The following is a 20,436-nucleotide window of genomic DNA, read 5'->3' as shown; positions in this document are numbered from 1 at the left end:
CAGCTCCCTAAAAATCTTTTTATTTATTTTGATAGGATGTTTGAGCTCTACTGTTATCACTGCTTGGCCCCATTATTCTCAGTCACTTTGGAAAAAATATGGGGGGGGGGCCAAGGGTGGAGACAGCATAACGATTATGCAAACAGACTCTCGTGCCTGAGGCTCCAAATCCCAGGTTCAATCCCCTGCACCACCATAAGCCAGAGCTGAGCAGTGCTCTGCTAAAAAAGAAAAGTACAACCAATTTAATTGTATAGACAGATACATAGGAACTTAGATACATATATGATCAAGAGTGAGAGAATACAATGGATAAAGCAAATGTTCATGTTTGAGAAATCTGGATGAAAGGCACGTGGAAATTCTTGTACCTCTTTTCTATGTCTGAAATTATATCAAAGTTAGAAGAAAAATAAAAACCAGGGGAGTCGGGCTGTAGCGCAGCGGGTTAAGCGCAGGTGGCGCAAAGCACAAGGACCGGCATAAGGATCCCGGTTCGAACCCCGGCTCCCCACCTGCAGGGGAGTCGCTTCACAGGCGGTGAAGCAGGTCTGCAGGTGTCTATCTTTCTCTCCTCCTCTCTGTCTTCCCCTCCTCTCTCCATTTCTCTCTGTCCTATCCAACAACGACAACAACAATAACTACAACAATAAAACAACAAGGGCAACAAAAGGGAATAAATAAATTAAATAAATTTAAAAAAAAAAAAATAAAGAAAAATAAAAACCAGTTGTTATAAATTCAGACAATGTACCCAGTATATTCAATGTAAGAGAATTCTAGAGCTGTCATCCACTACTGCAAACAATGTGGGAGCAGTAATGTAACAGGAAAATTTTATTAGTCTATATACATGCAAAATTCCCCTCTCTTAACGGTATGGAGTAATCCATTAAATCAGTTGCTTTCACGACAGTCTCCTATAGTCTTGTTCTGCTCTCCTGTTATCCAGCAATAGGTCAGATAGGCACACAGTTTCTGGACAACCCGGTTAAGAATGCTTGCATTACGTCTAAAGGTAACTTAAGAGCCGAGCAAAGTACATCTTCCTCCCAACTGTAAGCTGTGCAACAACTTCCAACTACAGATGATTGGGGGGAGCAGGACAATTATTACAAAGAGGTATGGTTCTGGGCAGGGGTAGATAGCATAATGGTTATGCAAACAGGCTCTCATGCCTGAGGCTCCAAAGTCCCAGGTTCAATCCCCTGCATCACCATAAGCCAGAGCTGAGCAGTGCTCCAGTAAAATAAATAAATAAATACTAAAACAACAACAACAACAACAACAAAACAACCATGAAGTGGTATGGCAAATGGAGTGACACAGCAGCTGACAAAAGTGTAAGACACTGCAATAAAGCAAAGTCATCTGCAGGACAGGATGCTCCTCTCTAAAGCATGGGTATCTTATCTTCTACCAGGAGCTGAGAACCTTTTCACTGACAAGGGCCATTTGGATATTTGTAACATCATTCATGGGTCAGGTGTTCCCACCACTACTCTACAAGAACCGGATAATTCTGTTCTACATCAGTTTATTCCTCTCAAGTGGAGTGATGCTCCAAAAGCTAGCAAATGGAAGTGACCAGGGATCACTTTGAAAGAGCTCATTTTAACTCCACAAAATGAATTGGAGAGAAAGTTAGGATTTATAAAGGAGGACTTTTAGCATTCTAAGGAAAAACAGATTATGACTTTTATAGAAGTCAATAGTATTTAGCCTGTTTGCACTCATTCACACAAAGTAGAGAAAACACACACACTTTCATGATATTTGCCTAATTTGATCCTGCTTATTAGAAAACTCTCCCCATGAAGTCTCATCTTTTCAATTTAGAGAATGTTTAGGAGACTGAGTTTAACTGACTCAATTCAGCTCTTTTAAGAATTTCCTTTCCATCCCAGGTTCAATCCCCTGCACTACCATAAGCCAGAACTGAACAGTGTTCTGGTAAAAAAAAAAAAAAAAAAAAAATCCTTCAAGTCTAATAGATGAAACAGTAATAAATAAATATATAAATTAAAAACACAGGACAAATTTAGTGATGGACTGATTGGAAAGATGAAAGCTGATAGTCATTTCATTAATCTGTATGATTAGCTCAGTGCTGCTTTAAAAGCTCTGAGAATGATTTCAACTCAGTATGTAACTGTGACTGAGTTTGCAAACAAAAGGTATACAAATTATAACCTCAATAAATTCCAGCTAATATTAACAGGCAAAGTTCCATTTTAATATTACAAGCACAACTGAATTGATAAAACTCAGTATAGGTAGGAAGATAGTAATTTAGCTTAAAAATTCAAATCTGAAATTATTTTTAGTCTATTACCAAAGCAATCAGTGGCCGTCCCATTAATATATTAATTTCATCACTTGCAATAAACAATTACAAAGAACAATAGCTGTCAAGAATTAGGAGTGAGAAAGTTTTGTTTAATGATACTTATTTTATTACCCTGACAGCATCTTTAAAATCCATCACATCTGACCTAAACATAAACATTATCTAAGCGATTTTATTTACTCACAGAAACTTTCCTTCTAATCTTTAAGAGATTCTTTTGTATTTATCACTTATTGGACAGAAACAGAAAAACTGAAATGACAGGGGGAGACAGATACACCTACAGCACTGCTTCACTCCTCATTAAATTTCTCTTGTGCAGGTAGGGACCAGGGGCTTGAACCCAGGTTTTTGTGCACTTAATCAGGTACACTACTGCCTGGCCTCTTCCTGCCTACCTCCCTCACCCAATCTTTCAAGTCTCATCTTTCCAATTACATTATCAAGAGTAATGGTTTATTACTAGCACTAATTCCCCCTCCACCCCCACCTTAAATAGGTGAGGCATACAGAAGTCATTTTGAATCTTGTCAAGAGAATGGTACAATCTGTTGTGTTTTAAAATCCTTTGCTTGGCTCACTAAAATAGTTATAACCATATTTTATAGCTTTTTAAGTATCCAGCAACAGGTCAAACAGGCACAATGTTTCTGGACAGCTCAGCTAAGACTATGATATCCTGCATGACTACTAAAGGTTAACTTAGATCTTCATGCAACAGAATATTTAAGTCCTTTGAAAAGAGTCCATTATTTTTGGACAGAGGGTGAGAGGTATAGAGTCAAAGACACCTGCAGCACTGCTCATGAAGATTCCCCTGTGCATGGCCTTTGAAATGAATGCTATTAATTAGTATCACATGAATACACTGAGGCAGAGTTTAAATTAAGTGCTCACAGACAGCAGCTGTAAGTGTTGGAATTAACACCTGAATCCAAGTAGCCTAATTAATTTAGCCCTCCCTTCAGGAAAGAAGATCACTATGCAGATTACTGAAACACTCCCATCTACCTACCTACCTGTCCAGTAGTACCTCGATTATCCCCAAATTCCTGTAAGTTAGAAAGAAAAAGCAAACCCATTTTACAGATGAGAAAGCACGGGGGGCAGGTGATTCTAATGGAGCTCATTCTAAAGCATCTGCCAAGAAAAGGCCTCTGCCCTCAAATCTTGTAGCACCACTTCTACTATACCACTCTGTCAGGTGGCAGGCATAAAATTAAGCTCTAGGAACTAGCTGGAGCGTAACACTACACATGAAAACGGGCACTTTTCTGTCAAGGTATTATTTTTATACATGAATCACTCTCTAATAGACTCTTAAAACTGTTACCAGAAACACTTGGCAAGTGACCACAATGAGACTTCAAGGAACTGCACGATGTAAAAGTGGCAGTTTGGAAGGTGGCTCTGTGAACTGGACTCTCAAGTATGAAGTACCAAGTTTGATTCCTTGGAGTGCATGAACCACAGTGATGCTATATTCTGGATAGCTTTCTCTCTCTATAATAAAATCTTAAAAAGAAAAAAGTAAAACCAGGTGCCAGATAGTACTAGTCATAGGGTAGTAGACTTCCATGCCAGAGGCAGCAGAGCTCCCAGATCTGAGCCCAACCAACATAAGCCAGAGCTGAGCAGTGCTCTGCTTGATAATAAAAAAAGTAAAAAACCACCGGAGCTGGGGGTTGTCTTCCCCTCCTCTCTCGATTTCTCTCTGTCCTATCCAACAACAAACGACATCAACAACAATAATAACCACAACAAGGCTACAACAATGGCAACAAAAGGGGGAAAAAAATAATAAACACCTTCATCAAAAAAAAAAAAAAAAGATGAAAAAAACCACTGGTGCTGAGGCTTCAAATAATGAGCCATTCCACTGATGCATTAAGCATGTTGCTGTGAACCAAGAGCAGAGAACCCCTGCCCACATCCCCACAGCTCTCAAGAGTATTCATCTATTCCACACTTCAACCAGTAGCTCACCAGTCAAGTGTGACCCCTCAGAAGAAATACTCTAAAAATCCTTAGAAACATTAGTTTCATTTGGCTTCTTCGTATGTTTTTCAGCCCTTCTTGTACAGTTCTGTACATATCAGACACCCAGCAATGTCTTAAATCTGTTTCTAGCAGGCACCATCAGAGATGGGGTCGCGACCTAGTGTTTCCAACCCGAGAAACCGAGCAAATGGCATGCTTTCTTTGGGTCTTGGTTGGTTCACTGTAAAAGAATTTACGTTCTAGCAGTTTCTTTTTAATTGGATAGAGAGAGAGAAACTGAGATGGAACGGCCTATATATAGAAAGACGAGACACACCTGCAGCCCTGCTTCACCACTCAAAAAGCTTCTTCCCTGCAAGTGGGGAGCAGGGGTTTGAACCCAGGTCCTTGCACATGGTAACACGTGCTCAACCAGGTGCATCACTGCCTGGCCCCTGGGTCTAATGGTTTATGCTCCCACGTTCTAGTACTATTTCATACGGGTTACCCACATTTTAATCTCTGACCCACAACCATTATTGGAAACAGCCCTGATTAGAAAGAGCACTTTTGTCAATGAGAGGAAAACACTGATTAGTTCATACTCTATATTTTTAAGATATTTTTTTCTTTAAGACTGATACTTTATTAATACCATTTAAAACTATTTTTTACATTGGGAGCCATATAGTAAATAAATTTAGATAAATCAATACTGTCTTGTTCCAGGAAGATGTTTACGCATGCACAGCCAAGTAAATAGAGGGGGAAAGAAGATATAAAGGAGGGAGTTGGGCGGTAGCTCAGCGGGTTAAGCACAGATGGCACAAAGGTCAAGGACCGATGTAAGGATCCTGGTTTGAGCCCCCAGCTCCCCACCTGCAGGGAAGTCGCTTCACAAGTGGTGAAGCAGGTCTGCAGGTGTCTATCTTTCTCCCTCTGTCTCCCCCTCCTCTCTCCATTTCTCTGTCCTATCCAACAATGATGACATGAATAACAACAATAACCACAATAAAAAAACAAGGGCAACAAAAGGGAATAAATAAATATATTTTAAAAAAGAAGATAGAAAGGAAAGCCCTATATCAGCATGGAGGAATCTTCATTTTTGATAAAGCTTCAGTGGCAACCACTCACTATGAAGTTATTACTAACAAGGACCTGCAATCAACAGTCATCTAATATCTTTTTTAAATACTATCTCCTGACATATATATTTTTAAATAGCTAAAAGAGACTAAATACGCTTTAAAAATTTTTGTTTTGGGGGTCAGGTGGCAGCGCAGCAGGTTAAGTGCACATGGCATGAAGCCCAAGGACTGGCATAAGGATCCTGGTTTGACACCCCCCCCAAGGGGTTTCGCCAGTGGTGAAGCAGGTCTGCAGGTGTCTTATCTTTCTCTCCCCCTCCTCCTTCAATTTCTCTATGTCCTATCCAGTAACAATAACAGCAACAACAACAGGGGAAAAAGGCCTCCAGGAGCAGTGGATTCGTAATGAAGGCACCAGCGACAACTTTGGAGGCAAAAAAAAAAAAAAAGTCTTATCATTATTCTTTTAAGAATTTCCAAGAACTGTCGTCTGGGAGGTGGCACAGTTGGATATAGCGTTTGACTCTCAAGCAGGAGGTCCTGAGTTTGATTCCTGGCAGCACATGTATCAGAATGATGTCTCGTTCTTTCTTTATCTCCTCCTATCTTTCTCATTAATGAATACAAATCTTAAAAAATAAATAAACAGGGAGTCGGGCTATAGTGCAGTGGGTTAAGCACACATAGTGAAGGGCAAGGACCGGCTGAAGGATCCCGGTTCGAGCCCCGGCTCCCCACCTGCAGGGGCATCACTTCACAGATGGTAAAGCAGGTCTGCAGGTGTCTATCTTTCATTCCCCCTCTCTTGTCTTCCCCTCCTCTCTCCATTTCTCTCTGTCCTATCTAACAACAATGACATCAATAACAACAATAATAACTACAACAACAATAAAAAACCAAGGGCAACAAAAGAAAAAATAATAAATATAAAAAAATTTAAAAAAATAAATAAAAAAGAATGTCTAAGAACCAAGATCCTAGGTTCAAGCCTCAGCACCACCATACACCAAAGCTGAGCAGTGCTCTGAAAATTGTTTTCCCCGAGGAAAAAAATGGATAACCAAACTCTTTACAAAATGTTAACTATCAACAGAAAGTCTTATATAAAAATATCCAAGTTATTGCAGTCTGGGTGCAAAACAATGCATGTGATAGTATTGATCTGTCTGATAAAAAAGCAAAATAGTATCGTGGGGCTCGCAAAATAGTTTGGATGGTGTACTGTTTTGCCATGTGTGAAAACCAGGTTCATGCCTTGCCTCCACCACACTAAAAGAAGTTTCAGAGCTATGGTCTCTTTTCCCCCCCGTCTCTGTCTCTGTTTGAAAAGTCAGTCGAGTGGTGCAGTTCCACAAATGAAAACCCCACACCCCCCTGCACAAAGTACTGTGTGGCCTGGGAGTTAGCACAGCAGCTGGAGCAGTATACCTGCAAGCATGAAGTCTCAAGTTTGATCCCCAACATCACATATGCCAGTGGTGCTCTAGTTCTCTCTCCTCTCACTGATAGTATCGGGCCCGGGTAGATAACATCACGGTTGTGCAAAGAGACTCTTATGCCTGAGGCTCCAAAGTTCCAGGTTCAATCCCCAGCACCAACATAAACCAGAGCTGAGCAGTGCTCTAGTGGTGGTGGGGGGGAAGCACTATTGTTCTTTACCACGTATTTAGGAAATAGCAGATTAAGTAGCAGGATCCCCATGACACCAAGAAAACTAAAATCTGTACAAAAGCGGTGCTTGCAAAATGCTAAAATGTTATCCAAAATAGCCAAATGTTTTTATGTCTGTATACACCTTCCTGAAAGGTACTACAAAGAAAGTAAAAAAACTGATACCTCAGAATTAAACTTTAGGTATTTGAAGTGGTTGTCTGCTGTGCTGTACTAATCCTTCCCACTCCCCCTTCCCTTTTTGCCTCAAAATAATTTGTCCAAAGGAAAAAAAAAAAAACTTCTCCAATTGTTGCAAAGCTTTAAAATAACCTGTTTCACTTTGATAGACAAGCAAATTTTATTCACCAATTACTAAATTCCCTAAACTACTTTGTAGCCCTATTTTTTTTTTTCTTGATCAATTGAACACTCAGAAATCTATTAATGTAAATTAAATGACATGAAACTCTTCTTTGGTCATGTCATTCAACTATCCTCATATACTGGAAAGAAATCATGATAGCAAGTGTTCTTTTTCTTTTAAATATTTATTTATTTAGGATAGAAGCAGAGAAATTTCAGGGAAGAAGTTGATAGAGAGGGAAAGAAACCTCACCGATTGTGAAGCTTCTTTCTTGCAGGTGGGGATGAGGGGTTTGAACCTGGGGCCTTGCGCACTGTAATGTGTGCACTTAACCAGGTGCACCACATCTGGTCTCTGTAAGTGTTCTTTACTGACTAGAATGTTCCTTCTAACTCAGCAATGCCTATTTTAATACACAAGGTCCCTATGAAGGGAAGTCTTTTCCAAATTCCTCAAACTTAGGAGTAGCTCATACTCTGTAAGGACCTAACTTTTTATAACCAAACACCATGACAGTAGCTATTAATCAAAACTTCCATTTATCTGAACAGAAAACACAACTCTGGAAAATGAACCTGCTCTTTTTAAAAAAGTAGTACTCATAACCTGCCTCAATCCAGACTGTTAGAACTAAGAGAAAACCACATCGTATCACTAATAGTTTCCTATTCTATCCTGCAGACAGAAATAAATTCTGGATGGAAAAGTCACAGGGTTTTAAAAAACAGAAAGAGGTGAGTATTTTTCACTAGTGGCGGGAGGTCAGGCTGCACCTCAAGGAAGACATATCAAAAGAAAACAAGAGACAACACTGTTAACTAGATCATCAAATGGCCTTTCCAAGTCTTATTTCAGAAAACCAGAACTAATTCTCAATGTTAAGATCTTACAACCCAATGCTAAAATGAATAGTAAAAGACAGGAAGAAACAGGAGTTCTGGCTAAGGGTCAAGCTGTCACGGTGTTAGATAAGCTTCTTTCTCATTTATAAAAATAACCTACAGTTTCCACACTGAGTTCCCTAAATCATTCTACAAATCTAAAAAACTATCCAGCAAACTGACCCTATGAAGTTCTTTAGAAAAATAACAAAAGAATAGGGCTGGGTAGTGACGTGCACATGTTACAATAAGGACCCAGGTTCAAGTCCCTGGTCCCCACCCATTGGAGGAAAGCTTCAGGAGTACTGAAGCAGTGCTGCAGGTGTCTGTCTCTTTCTCCCCCTTCCCTCTCAATTCTCTCTGTTCTAGCAAATAAAGTTAAAAAAAAAAAAAAGCTGTTCAAAAAAAGTTTATGGCCGAGGCTCCCAGATTTAATCCCTCGCACCACCATAAACCAGAACAGATCAGTGCTGATTACAAAAAAAAAAAAGTGGGAGCTGGGCAGTAAGTAGCACAGCGGGTTAAGCGTAGGTGGCACAAAGCGCAAGGCGGAAGGATCCCAGTTCGAGCCCCCGGCTCCCCACCTGCAGGGGAGCCACTTCACAGGTGGTCAAGCAGGTCTGCAGGTGTCTGTCTTTCTCTCCCCCTCTGTCTTCCCTTCCTCTCCATTTCTCTCTGTCCTATCCAATAATGACGACATCAATAACAACAATACAACAATAAAACAACAAGGGCAACAAAAGGGAATATTTTTTTTAAAAAAGCAATGAAAATATTAACTATTAAAGAGCAATGTGACTTTCCTAAATGAACATGCTGCTACTTATACAAACACCTAAATGATTTTCTTTTCAGAAGACACCACAGGAAATTGCACTTTCTCTAAATAATGCTGCTCCTGCACAAACGTTTAGAGCTTTTTTAAAATTTAATTTTTTTAAATTATCTTTATTTATTGGATAGAGAAAGCCAGCAATTGAGAGGCTGGGGGAAATAGAGAGGGAGAGAGACAGAGAGACATCTACAGCTCTGCTTCACCACTCGCAAAGCTTTCCCCCTACAGGTGGGGACCAGGGGCTCGAACTACAGTCCTTGCACATTGTAATCTGTGTACTGAATCAGGTGTGCCAATGCCTGGCCCCACTGGAATTTCTTTAGTTAGCAGCTCATTCGTCTGAATGCAGTGGTAGAATATGAATGTCTAATTCCAACTGATGTCTCAGTTACTTCCTAGAAAGATTTTTAAGCAGTTGACATCTTTTAAAAAATTATGTTTACGTATAAAGGAAAACTTGCATCCTTTCTCCAGGTGACATCCCATCTTTTTTTAAATACTTATTTCCTTTTTATTGCCCTTGTTTTATTGTAGTTATTATTGTTGTTGATTGATGTCATTGTTGGATAGGACAGAGAGAAATGGAGGGAGGAAGGAGGGGAAGACAGAGAGGTGAGAGAAAGATAGACACCTGCAAACCTGCTTCACTGCCTGTGAAGCGACTCCCCTGCAGGTGGGGAGCTGGGGGCTCGAACTGGGATCCTTAGGCACGTCCTTGAGCTTTGCACCACCTGCACCCAACCTGCTGCGCTACTGCCCAACTCCCGACTTCCCATCTTAAGACAAATTGTGCTTATAAAGAAAAAAAAATGACTGTGTGGTTTTCAAAGCACAATCCTATTTGGAAAGATGGGAGTCAAACTCTTAATCTTCAACAGGAATCGCTCACTTCTAATTTTGAAGGCCTGCAACAGCACCAACAGCCCATTTCAACTGCAATTCTGCCTCCTCATCACTAGGTTAGGGTGGTATTCACAGATGGAGATGACCACTTTTCTGAAAAATGATTTTTAAGAACACCATTGAGTTAACCCTAACGACAGAAAAAGTGTCTCAATCTCACACTCATATTCACATAGCCTCTGTGGGATGGCCACACTGGAAACCATGATGAATGCCAACACATTTATTTATCTAGCAATGAAGACCTTTCAGAGATTCTAAGACTTACTCATTGGCATACCAAACAAAACACTTTTAAACCTATACTATAATCAACTATCTAAAGGAAAATTTAGTCTCAACTTTTAGTGTTGAGATCATGTCTGAGGTTGCTAAGTCAGATAGCAAAGACGGCTTTGTTCAAATAATTATTTTAGTGAGTATTAAGTGTACTCTACTGCCCACCCTTATTTCACTTTTACTAGCAACAGCGATTCTTCCCTGCACTTACTGGCTCCCTTATAGCCATCCCTTCTATTGCCAAAGAAGAAACAAGCCTTTATCCATTAAAGTATCTCCCTCGTGGTCTGGGACGTGGCACAGTGGATCGGACTCTGAAGCATGAGGTCCTGAGTTCAATCCCCAGCAGCACATGTAACAGAGTGATGTCTGGTTCTTTCTCTCTCTCCTTCTATCTTTCTCATTAACAAGTAAAATCTTAAAAAAATTAAAGTATCTCCCTCCACTAAGGCTTCAAACTCACCATAGAAACAGCTCCAATTTTTTCCAACTTTTTGGAATTCCGAGCACTAGTAATAACAAACTCAGTGCTCAAGGAGTCCTTGGAAAGTTTCATGAAAAGGCTCCTTTTACCCCCCCTTCCCCCAACATCCACTTATTTTGTATCAAATGGAGCCCACTGGAGAGTTTGGCTTGGGAAGCTGCAATTCTATCTTAGAACAAGGGATATTCTGAACACTCATGCTTAGATTTTTAACAGGTCTGTATGATTTCTTGAAAAAAATGAGTGGGAGGTGTGGCGGAGGGACATCAGAATGAAGATTTAAAAACACACACACACAACACACACACAAAATGAGAACCTGGGGCTGTTTACTCTGAAGTGGAGCCCAAACGGTTTATATCCTTCTGACCTGTGGAAGGGGAGAAAAAAAAATTGCAATAAATAAGACACTCACCTTGAGGATTTTTACAACCACTCTCTCATTGTTGGTGATGTTGATGGCCTCAAATACTTCACTGTATTTTCCCCGACCAAGTTTTCGAACCAGTTGGTAATCATCTTGATTACTGTGAAAGGCAAGAGCGACACATAAAATGCCAGGAATGGGGGGAGGGGAAGATGATGAACCAAGCCTATGACCCCCCCACCACCACCGTCCAGCCGCTTCCATTCATCAAACACTTGCAAGCGTCTACACCACCGCACCACAGCCTCAGTCCCTCAATGCAGAGGCCGGACAGCAACTTGGCTCAGCGCTCCTGATCCCACTGGCTCCTCCTGACTTGGGGAGACACTTAGGGGGAAATGGGGTGTGTGTGTGTGGGGGGAGAGGCTCCCAGCACCTGCCTCCGACTTCACACCAGAAGACAGAGTGCCTGCTTGAAGAATCTGGATGTCTTAAAAACAAAAACAATAATAAAAAAAAATTTCCCCTCCCATCCAGCCTCGTTTCAAAAAAAAAAACCAAGAAAATAGGCAGAGAATTTTAATAGCTTCGGAGGACAGCTGGTGACTTCCCACCCCGACAGAAACCCAAAAGTGCGGGGAGTAAGGGAGTGAGAGAGTGAGGGCAGTTCCTCGCTCCCCCGGGCGCCGGCGGCGGGACTCGACCCCTCGCCACCGCCACCACCCCCCCCACGGCCCCCCAGGCACCGCGCGTCGCCGGGTGACAGACGGGGTGCAGCGGCCGGAGAGCCGGGAGAGAAAGGGGCTCTGAGAGGGAGGCGGGACCTGTGCGGGGCTGGGGGCGGGGAGGCGGTGTGTGTGGGGGGGTCCCCTCCCGGACCCCAAACTGAGGAAGCGCTGGCGGGGACGAGCGCGGTCAGCGCGGGGGGACGGCGGCGGCTTTACCCCCAGCTCGGGACGTGAGCCTCGTAGTCCCAGTAGTCGCGGCTCCTCAGGCTGTTCACCTCGGCGTAGACCCGGGCCCTGCTGCCCGCGGCCGGGCCGGGCATGGCGGGCGGGACCGGGGGGCGCCGCGGGGCGCTGAGGGCGGCGGCGGCGGCGCGGCGAGGGGCGCGGGGCGGCGGGCGCAGGAGGCGGCGGGCCGCGGGGCGCTGGAGCAGCAGGAGGAGGAGTGTGGTGGCGGGCGGCCGCGCCAGGCCGGGCCCGCGGGGGCGGGCGGGCTGGGGGCGCGGGGGGCGCCGGCCGAGCCGGCCCGGCCCTGGAGCGGCCGGCGGGGCTGAGGGGCTGTGGGGCGGGCGGCGCTCGCGCTCCGCGGCGGCCTTCGTTCGGCTCGCGGCCCCGAGGAGGCGACGACGGCGGCGGCGGCGGCGGCGGCGGCGGCGGCGGCGGCGGCACCAGCAGCGGCAGCCGCCGGCCGGGAAAGGGACAGCGGCGGCGGCGGTGGCGGCGAAGAAGGAGGAGAAGAGGAGGAAACCCGGAAAAGGGGCCGCACTCGCTAGGAGCGGCCACCGCCCGGCCCGGGGCCGCCCAGGCTCACAGCGCCCCCTGCAGCGCGGGGGGACCTGCAGGGCAGCGCCGGCCCCGCCCCCGGCCCCGCCCCCGGCCCCGCCCCCGCCTCGGCGCCGCAGCTCCCAGGCCCCTGGGCCCTAGCTCCACAGTCAGGCCAGGCGCACCCACTGCATGGCCTCAGTCTCTCACTCACTCATCCATCCGCCCACCCACACTGCTGCCGTAGAGCTGTCCCCTTTCTTGTGCCCTACAGGGCTGCCCCCAGGAGCCCCAAGTTCTCCCGCTTCCAGTTCAGAATTTTCCCATCCGGACGTCCTGTACTAGTAAGGAACTATATAGAAATGGTCCCTGAAAGCATAGTCTTCGGCTCTCCCCTACTGACCCCATTTTGACCCTGCTGTCACCGAAGTGATTCCCCCCTCTTCCCCTCCCCAATAGTGACTCATCACTCAGAGGATTCCCTCCCCCCACCTCCAGATTTCTCCATTCCTGCCACGTACACCCCCATTTCTCCCACTGGACCCTCCCATGCTACCCACAGACTCAACAGCCCCAAGACCTCTCTTCTCCTCTCTTCACCCAGAGCCTTTGCTCAAAAAATCTTTCTTACATGTTCTCTTCTTAGCCCCCTCCACCCCACCCTCAGAGCGTTTCTTAAGAATCTTCTGTATATTCACTTTCAACACTTGGTTAAGTTGGAGTTAGCCAAATGACTCACTACTGAGTTCCTATTTTTTCCCCTTTGTAATCAGTATGCAATTTGGGGGAAGATGCTTCCAGACTATGTAAATACCTTGCTTTTTGTTTGGCAAGGTGAAGAGCAGAAGAATGGTGAGATTCCTCTGTCAAGGGACAGACTAGATAGATAGGAGTGGACTGATGGTAAGGTGGCCATATCGGAATATTGATCTTTTTTATTATGTTGATTCCTAGCCCTGACACTCTTCTCTCCTCGATCTTTTAGGACTTTCTTTGTGTTTTGCCTTCCCAATATATTCTTTAATCCTAGGTTGCTCTGACTCCAATTCTTTATTGCACATTCTATTTTCTGGATGAGACCCTGTGTGCTCCTTGTGGAGTTAAGAGCACTGTGTAAACAATCACATTATCCAAATACGAGTCCCAAAATTGTTATCTGTAAAAGCTGTATGATGTTAGACTAGTAACTGTATCTCTCTGTGCTGCAGATTTTACAGCATAAAACTAGTTGTGGTAAGGGGGCTGAGCTGCTTGCGGCACACCAGGTGCACACACTACCTACCATGCACAAGGACCTGGGTTTGAGTCCCTGCCAAACAGTGAAGCAGGTTTGCAACTGTCTTTATCTTTCTACACCCCTCCCCACCCCTCCCCTCCCCTCAGTTTCTCACTGTCTTATCAAACAAAATAGAACGAAAAAAAGGATAAAAATGGACCCAAGCCCAAGTGATCATCCTGGTGACAATGAAAAAAAAAAAGAAAGAAAGAAAGAAAGAAAAGGCAGTGGTGCTGCTGGAGAAGTGGCTTAGTAGGACTTGCAAGCATGAGACCTGGGTTTGATCAAGCACTTCATAGACCAGAATATTTCTCTGTCTCATATAAAAATTAATTAAAAATTCAATAATGGTATCTACCTCTCAGGCTTATACCCCATAAGTCACTTAGAACAATGCCTACTAAATGGTCCATTTTATTATTATCACATGCCCATCTTTTGGCTCTGTCTACCCAAGAAGGGACATGACATCACCTATGAAGTACTCCTGTCAAAAATGCTTCCCTTGAATCTAAGCACCAGTATATTAGCAGGCAAAGTCAAGCTGGCAGGCATTGTGCAAAAATAGTTCTTCAAGCATATCAGTGTCAGAAAAGACAGCAAAACATGAGAGTAGTTCTTGACTAAAGGAGTCTACCAGATTTAATTAAGACTAGAGAAAATTTATGGTTCTGGATTAGATCTTGGATAAAAAGGTAGGAAAGAAAGGTAAGGTGGGAGGGAAAGGAGAAAGAATACAGCTTTAGGACACTATTGGGACTAGAGAAGAAATTTGAGTGTAGGGTGTGTATTACAGAATAGTATCAGATCAGTGTTAATTTCGTGAATATGAGGACTATATTGCGGCTACATAGAAAAATCTCTTGATCTTAGAAGTTATGATGTCAGTTGTTTAGGGATATGGTGTCATAAGATATACAGTTGGTTTCAAAGAGCACTAGCATACATTGTGGAAGAAAGGAGACATTGAAGTGAAATATTGACAACTGGAGAATGAAGTTCAAGACTACATGAGCTGGGAGTTGGGCAGTAGCGCAGCCACCCGTAGCTCAAGGACTGGCCTAAGGATCCCTGTTTGAGCACAGGTTCCCCACCTGCAGGGGAGTCACTTCACAAATGGTGAAGCAGGTCTGCAGGTATCTATCTTTCTCTCCCCCTCTCTGTCTTCTCCTCCTCTCTCCATTTCTCTCTGTCCTATCCAACAACGACAACATCAATAACAACAACAATAACAACTACAACCATAAAAAAAAGAACAAGGGCAATGAAAGGGAATAAATAAATATTTTTTAAAAAGACTACATGAGTGGTCCGGGAGGTGGCGCAGTGGATAAGGCATTGGACTCTCAAGCATGAGGTCCTGAGTTCAATCCCTGGCAGCACATGTACCAGAGTGATGTCTGGTTCTTTCTCTCTCTCCTATCTTTCTCATGAATAAACAAATTAAAAAAAAAAAAAGACTACATGAGCTTACAGATTTGAGGGGTGTTTGAATTTTTTTTTTTTTGCTTTATGCTTTATTTATTTATTTGACAGGACAGAGAGAAATTGAAAGGGAAGGGGGAGATAGAAAGGAAGAGAGGAAGACAGACACCTGCAAGCCTGCTTCACTACTTAGAAACCTAATTCTACAACCTGCAAACCTCCCCCGAATTTTCACATGCAAAGACACTAATATTCTCAGGTTCCTAATGTGACCTTTGTGCCTGTGACTTAACTAGCCTAGGCTTGAGGTTCCTAATCCTGAGTCCTTGAATGAGCTGCCCAGGTTCCAGAAACCCCTGAAACTGTGTGAAATTTGTGTGTGTGTGTGTGTGTGTGTCTGTGTGTGTGTACTTTTCCCTAGTGCCTATCAGATTTTCAAAGAAGACTGTGACCCAAAAATGGTTCCAAACCACTGGTCTAACCACTAGGTCCAACCTCAGCGAAGGCCCCATCTTCTCCACCCCTTGCCCACCTCTGACTCCACCCACCCTCCCTTCATCTTCCTTTTCTCCCTCATCACCTAACCCGCACCCATCTCACTTAACCTGCTTCCACACATGCCAACATGCCCCAGGATTCACCCACACACTACTCTGGTGCAAGACACACTTGGATCTAGCTGTTTTGTCTCTAGCTCAAGCCTAAAACATGCAGTTAGTCCTCCCACAGCTAAATGGAATCGTGATCTAGAGCTTGTCAGTAGGCTGAGTAGGCATCCCAGGGCATTATCAGAGATGCATATGGCCCCACTCACTGCCTGCCTACCCAACAGCATGCTGGATTAAATTGAGACAGGCAATTACAGGTGGTATCAATGCAACACTCACTTACTCAGTGAAGGAGTAAGTCTCACTTGGATATGAAAGAGGGACAAGCCAGTGACTGTGCAGAGGTAGGTGATAGGGTGAGGAAGTTCCATAAACTGGAATTGACTTCTCTTAATGACTCTCTGTGTGGATTTGCAGCGAGGGGTGGTGAATATAACTCAGTTATGCAAGAAGGGCATCTGGAGTCAAATAGTCTAATACTGCCTTCTTTCCTCGCTTCCTTTTACAGAAAGGGAGGGAGGAGACAGAGAGAGATCCATAGTACCAAAGCTTCCTTCAATGTGTTGCGGACCAGATTCAAACCTGGGCTGCACACATGGCAAAGCTGTACACTATCCAATTGAGCTATCCTGACAGTCCAGCTTAATGTTTTCATATTAACGCTTCCCCTACCTCCAAATTCCATCTACACACACACACACACACACACACTAAAAATAAAAAAATAAAAAATAAAATAGGGGGGAGTCGGGCTGTAGTACAGTGGGCTAAGCACAGGTGGCGCAAAGCACAAAGACCGGCATAAGGATCCCGGTTTGAACCCCGGCTCCCCACCTGCAGGGGAGTCGCTTCACAGGTGGTGAAGCAGGTCTGCAGGTGTCTATCTTTCTCTCCCCCTCTCTGTCTTGCCCTCCTCTCTCCATTTCTCTCTGTCCTATCCAACAGCGATGACATCAATAACAACAATAACTACAACAACAATAAAAAAACAAGGGCAACAAAAGGGGAAATAAATAAATATTTAAAAACTTAAATAATAATAATAATAAAATAGCAATAAAAATGTAAAAGACTCAGAAGAACAACTTTTATCTTTACAGGGATATTTTTCAAACATCTGAAAGGTTCACAGGCTTTACCCTATATTGCTGATTTCAAAAGCCTACCCAAAGAAAATGAAATTTGTAGTCCAGGAGGTGGCACAGTGGCTAAAGCACTAGACTCTCAAGCATGAGGTCCCGAGTTCGATCCCTGGCAGCACATGTACCAGAGTGATGGCCAGTTCTTTCTCTACTCCTATCTTTCTCATGAATAAATAAATAAGTTCTAAAAAAAAAGAAATTAAAAAAAAGAAAATGAAATTTATGGTGGTGTACCTGGTTAAATGCTCACATTACAGTGCACAAGAACCCAGGTTTAAGCCATTGGTCCCCACCTGCAGGGGGAAAGCTTCACGAGTGGTGAAGCAGGGCTGTAGGTGTCTCTCTCCCTCTCTATCTCCCCTCCCCTCTCAATTTCTCTCTGTCTCTATCCAATAATAAATAAATAAAAATTTTAAAAATGAAATGAAATTTATGAGCAAAGCATTATTAATAGCAATGACAGTTTGTGTTTTTAAAGATATTGAATCCTACAAAACCCTTTGAGACTAAAAACCACTGCATTTATTATTTTTTTTAAAGTTTTATTTACTTACTAATAAGAAAATTAGGAGGAGAGAGAGAAAGAACCAGACATCACTCTGGTACATGAACTGCCAGGGATTGAACTTGGGACCTCATGCTTGAGAGTGCAATGCTTTATCCTCTGAGCCACCTCCCAGACAACAAAACCACTGCATTTATACTTTAATTGTGTGAATTGTATGTTATGTGAATTATCTATAAAGAAAGATGTTTTACCATACCTGTGACCATGGGAGAACTGCAGTTTCCAATGGAGAAGATGAGGACATTATAGAATTATACCACCATTATATTGTAACTTGGTAAATCAATATTAACTCACTAATAACAAAAAAGAAAGCTGTTTTAAAATTTTTGTTGTTGTTGTTGGGAGTTGGGTGGTAGCGCAGCAGGTTAAGTGCACATGGCGCGAAGCACAAGGACCAGCATAAGGATCCCGGTTCGAGCCCCCAGCTCCCCACCTGCAAGGGTGTCACTTCACAGGTGGTGAAGCAGGTCTGCAGGTGTCTATCTTTCTCTCCCCTTCTGTTTTCCCCTCCTCTCTCCATTTCTCTCTGTCCTATCTACCAACTACGACAACAATAACAACAACAACAACAATAAAAACAAGGGCAACAAAAGAGAAAATAAATAAAATAAAAATTAAAAAATTTTTTTTGTTTTAAAATTTGTATGAGGTCCCCACCTGCAGGATGTTGCTTCACAAGCGGTGAAGCAGATCTGCAGGTATCTACCTTTCTCTCTCCCTTTCTATATTTCCCTCTTCCCTCAATTTCTTTCTGTCCTATGCAATAAAAATAAAATAAAATCAGAAAAAAAATATGAGGTTGAATCTGCAAAACAATGTCACCCCTTCTTGTTACCTAAAGACATTTTGTTCTAATTTCTGGATTCTATAAACAAGTTAGCTTACACAGAAAAAGAGATTTTGTAGGTATGATTAAATTAAGGGTCTTCAAATGGCTAGAAAATCCTGGATTATTGGTGCATTTAATGTATTCATAAAAGTATAAGTGAAACAGGGAGGCAGTAGAATCAGAGAAATGGATGTAACAGTGAAAACAGAGGTCAGAATGATGCAATTGCGGAATATAAAAATGTAATAGGCTACTAGCATATGGAATATGCACAGCTTGTAGCAGCTGGAAAAGGCATGAAAATTGGGTATCACCTAGTACTAGTGAAACCCATTTCAAATCTCTGATCTCTTTTAAAAAAATATTTATTTATTTATTCCCTTTTGTTGCCCTCGTTCTTTTATTATTGTAGTTATTATTGTTGTTGTCGTTGTTGGATAGGACAGAGAGAAATGGAGAGAGGAGGGGAAGACAGAGAGGGGGAGAGAAAGATAGACACCTGCAGACCTGCTTCACTGCTTGTGAAGTGACTCCCCTGCAGGTGGGGAGCCGGGGGCTTGAACTGAGATCCTTACACAGGTCCTTGCACTTTGCACCACCTGCACTTAACCCACTGCGCTACCGCCTGACTCCCGGATATTTTTATTTTTATATAGCGGAGCAGAGGAGGACACCTTAGCACTGAGACTTCTTCCAGTACAGTGGGGGTCAGGTTCTAACCTGGACCATGCACATAGCAAAGCAACAAACAAATTAATTATCTTTTTAAAAATATTTATTTATTTATTCCCATTGTTGCCCTTGTTGTTTTATTGTTGTAGTTATTATTGTCTTCATTGTTGGATAGGACAGAGAGAAATGGAGAGAGGAGGGCAAGACAGAGAGGGGGAGAGAAAGATAGACACCTGCAGACCTGCTTCACCGCCTGTGAAGCGACTCCCCTGTAGGTGGGGAGCCGGGGCTCGAACCGGGATCATTATGCCGGTCCTTGTGTTTTGTGCCACCTGCGCTTAACCTGCTGCACTACCGCCCGACTTCCACCACCCCCCCAAATAAAACAAAAAACCTCCCACAAGTGCAAGGACCTGTGTGTGATGATCCCAGTTCGAGCCCCTGGTGCCAAGTGCAAGGACCTGTGTGATGATCCGGGTTTGAGCCCCTGGCTCCCCACCTGCATGGGAGTCACTTCATAGGCAGTGAAGCAGGTCTGTAGGTGTCTATCTTTCTCTCCCCCCTCTGTCTTCCCCTCCACTCTCCATTTATTTCTCTCTATCCTATCCAACAACTATGACATCAATAACAACAACAATAACTACAACAACAATAAAAAACAACAAAGGCAACAAAAAGGAAATAATTAAATAAATATTAAAAAGCTAAAAAATTAAAAAAAAAAATATATATATATAAATGTCTAAAAAGTGAAAATTAGAGGCCAGGAAGTGGCATGGTAGGGTACACACAGTACTATGTACCTGGATCTGGGATCAAAGCCCTGGTTCCCACCTGTAGTGGGGAAACTTAATGAGTGGTAGAACAGTGCTGCAGGTGTTTCTCTTTCTCTCTTCTTTTCTATCTCCCCATTCCTTTCAATTTCTCTCTGTCTCGATCAAAAAGGAAAGGGGCCTGACGGTAGCGCAGCAGGTTAAGCGCACATGACGCGAAGTCCAAGGACCTGCTTAAGGATCCTGGTTGGAGCCACTGACTCCCCACCTCCACCGGGGTGGCTTCACAAGCGGTGAATCATGTCAGCAGGTGTCTGTCTTTCTCTCCCCCTCTCCTCTCTCGATTCACTCTGTCCTATCCAACAACAACAGCAACAACAATAATAATAACAAAAAACAACAAGAGCAACAAAAGGGAAAAAATAGCCTCAAGGAGAAATGGATTCATAGTGCAGGCACCGAGCCC

At 43.4% G+C, this 20,436-nt stretch overlaps 1 protein-coding gene across 4 annotated transcripts in view; it reads right to left on the bottom strand.

Moving 5' to 3' along the window:
- Window positions 1-12,784, bottom strand: part of CSNK2A2 (casein kinase 2 alpha 2) — a 50,261-nt gene extending 37,477 nt beyond the window's left edge. For 2 of the 4 annotated variants that reach the window (XM_016186857.2, XM_060185448.1), the window contains exons 1-2: window positions 12,132-12,782; window positions 11,236-11,347 (exon numbers count right to left, since the gene is read on the bottom strand). In XM_016186857.2, the coding sequence (XP_016042343.1) occupies window positions 11,236-11,347; window positions 12,132-12,235 (216 nt within the window). In that variant the 5' untranslated portion in view covers window positions 12,236-12,782. Of the gene's footprint in view, window positions 1-11,235; window positions 11,348-12,131 lie in introns of all 4 variants that reach the window. The other 2 variants (XM_060185449.1, XM_007520084.2) reach the window with 2 other exon arrangements.
- Window positions 12,785-20,436: the final 7,652 nt, after the last annotated feature.

The sequence above is a fragment of the Erinaceus europaeus genome, chromosome 2, assembly GCF_950295315.1.
Source record: "Erinaceus europaeus chromosome 2, mEriEur2.1, whole genome shotgun sequence".
NCBI classification, from domain to species: domain Eukaryota; kingdom Metazoa; phylum Chordata; class Mammalia; order Eulipotyphla; family Erinaceidae; genus Erinaceus; species Erinaceus europaeus.
Note: the sequence above shows the minus strand (reverse complement) of the source record. Positions and strands in the feature narration are given on the sequence as shown.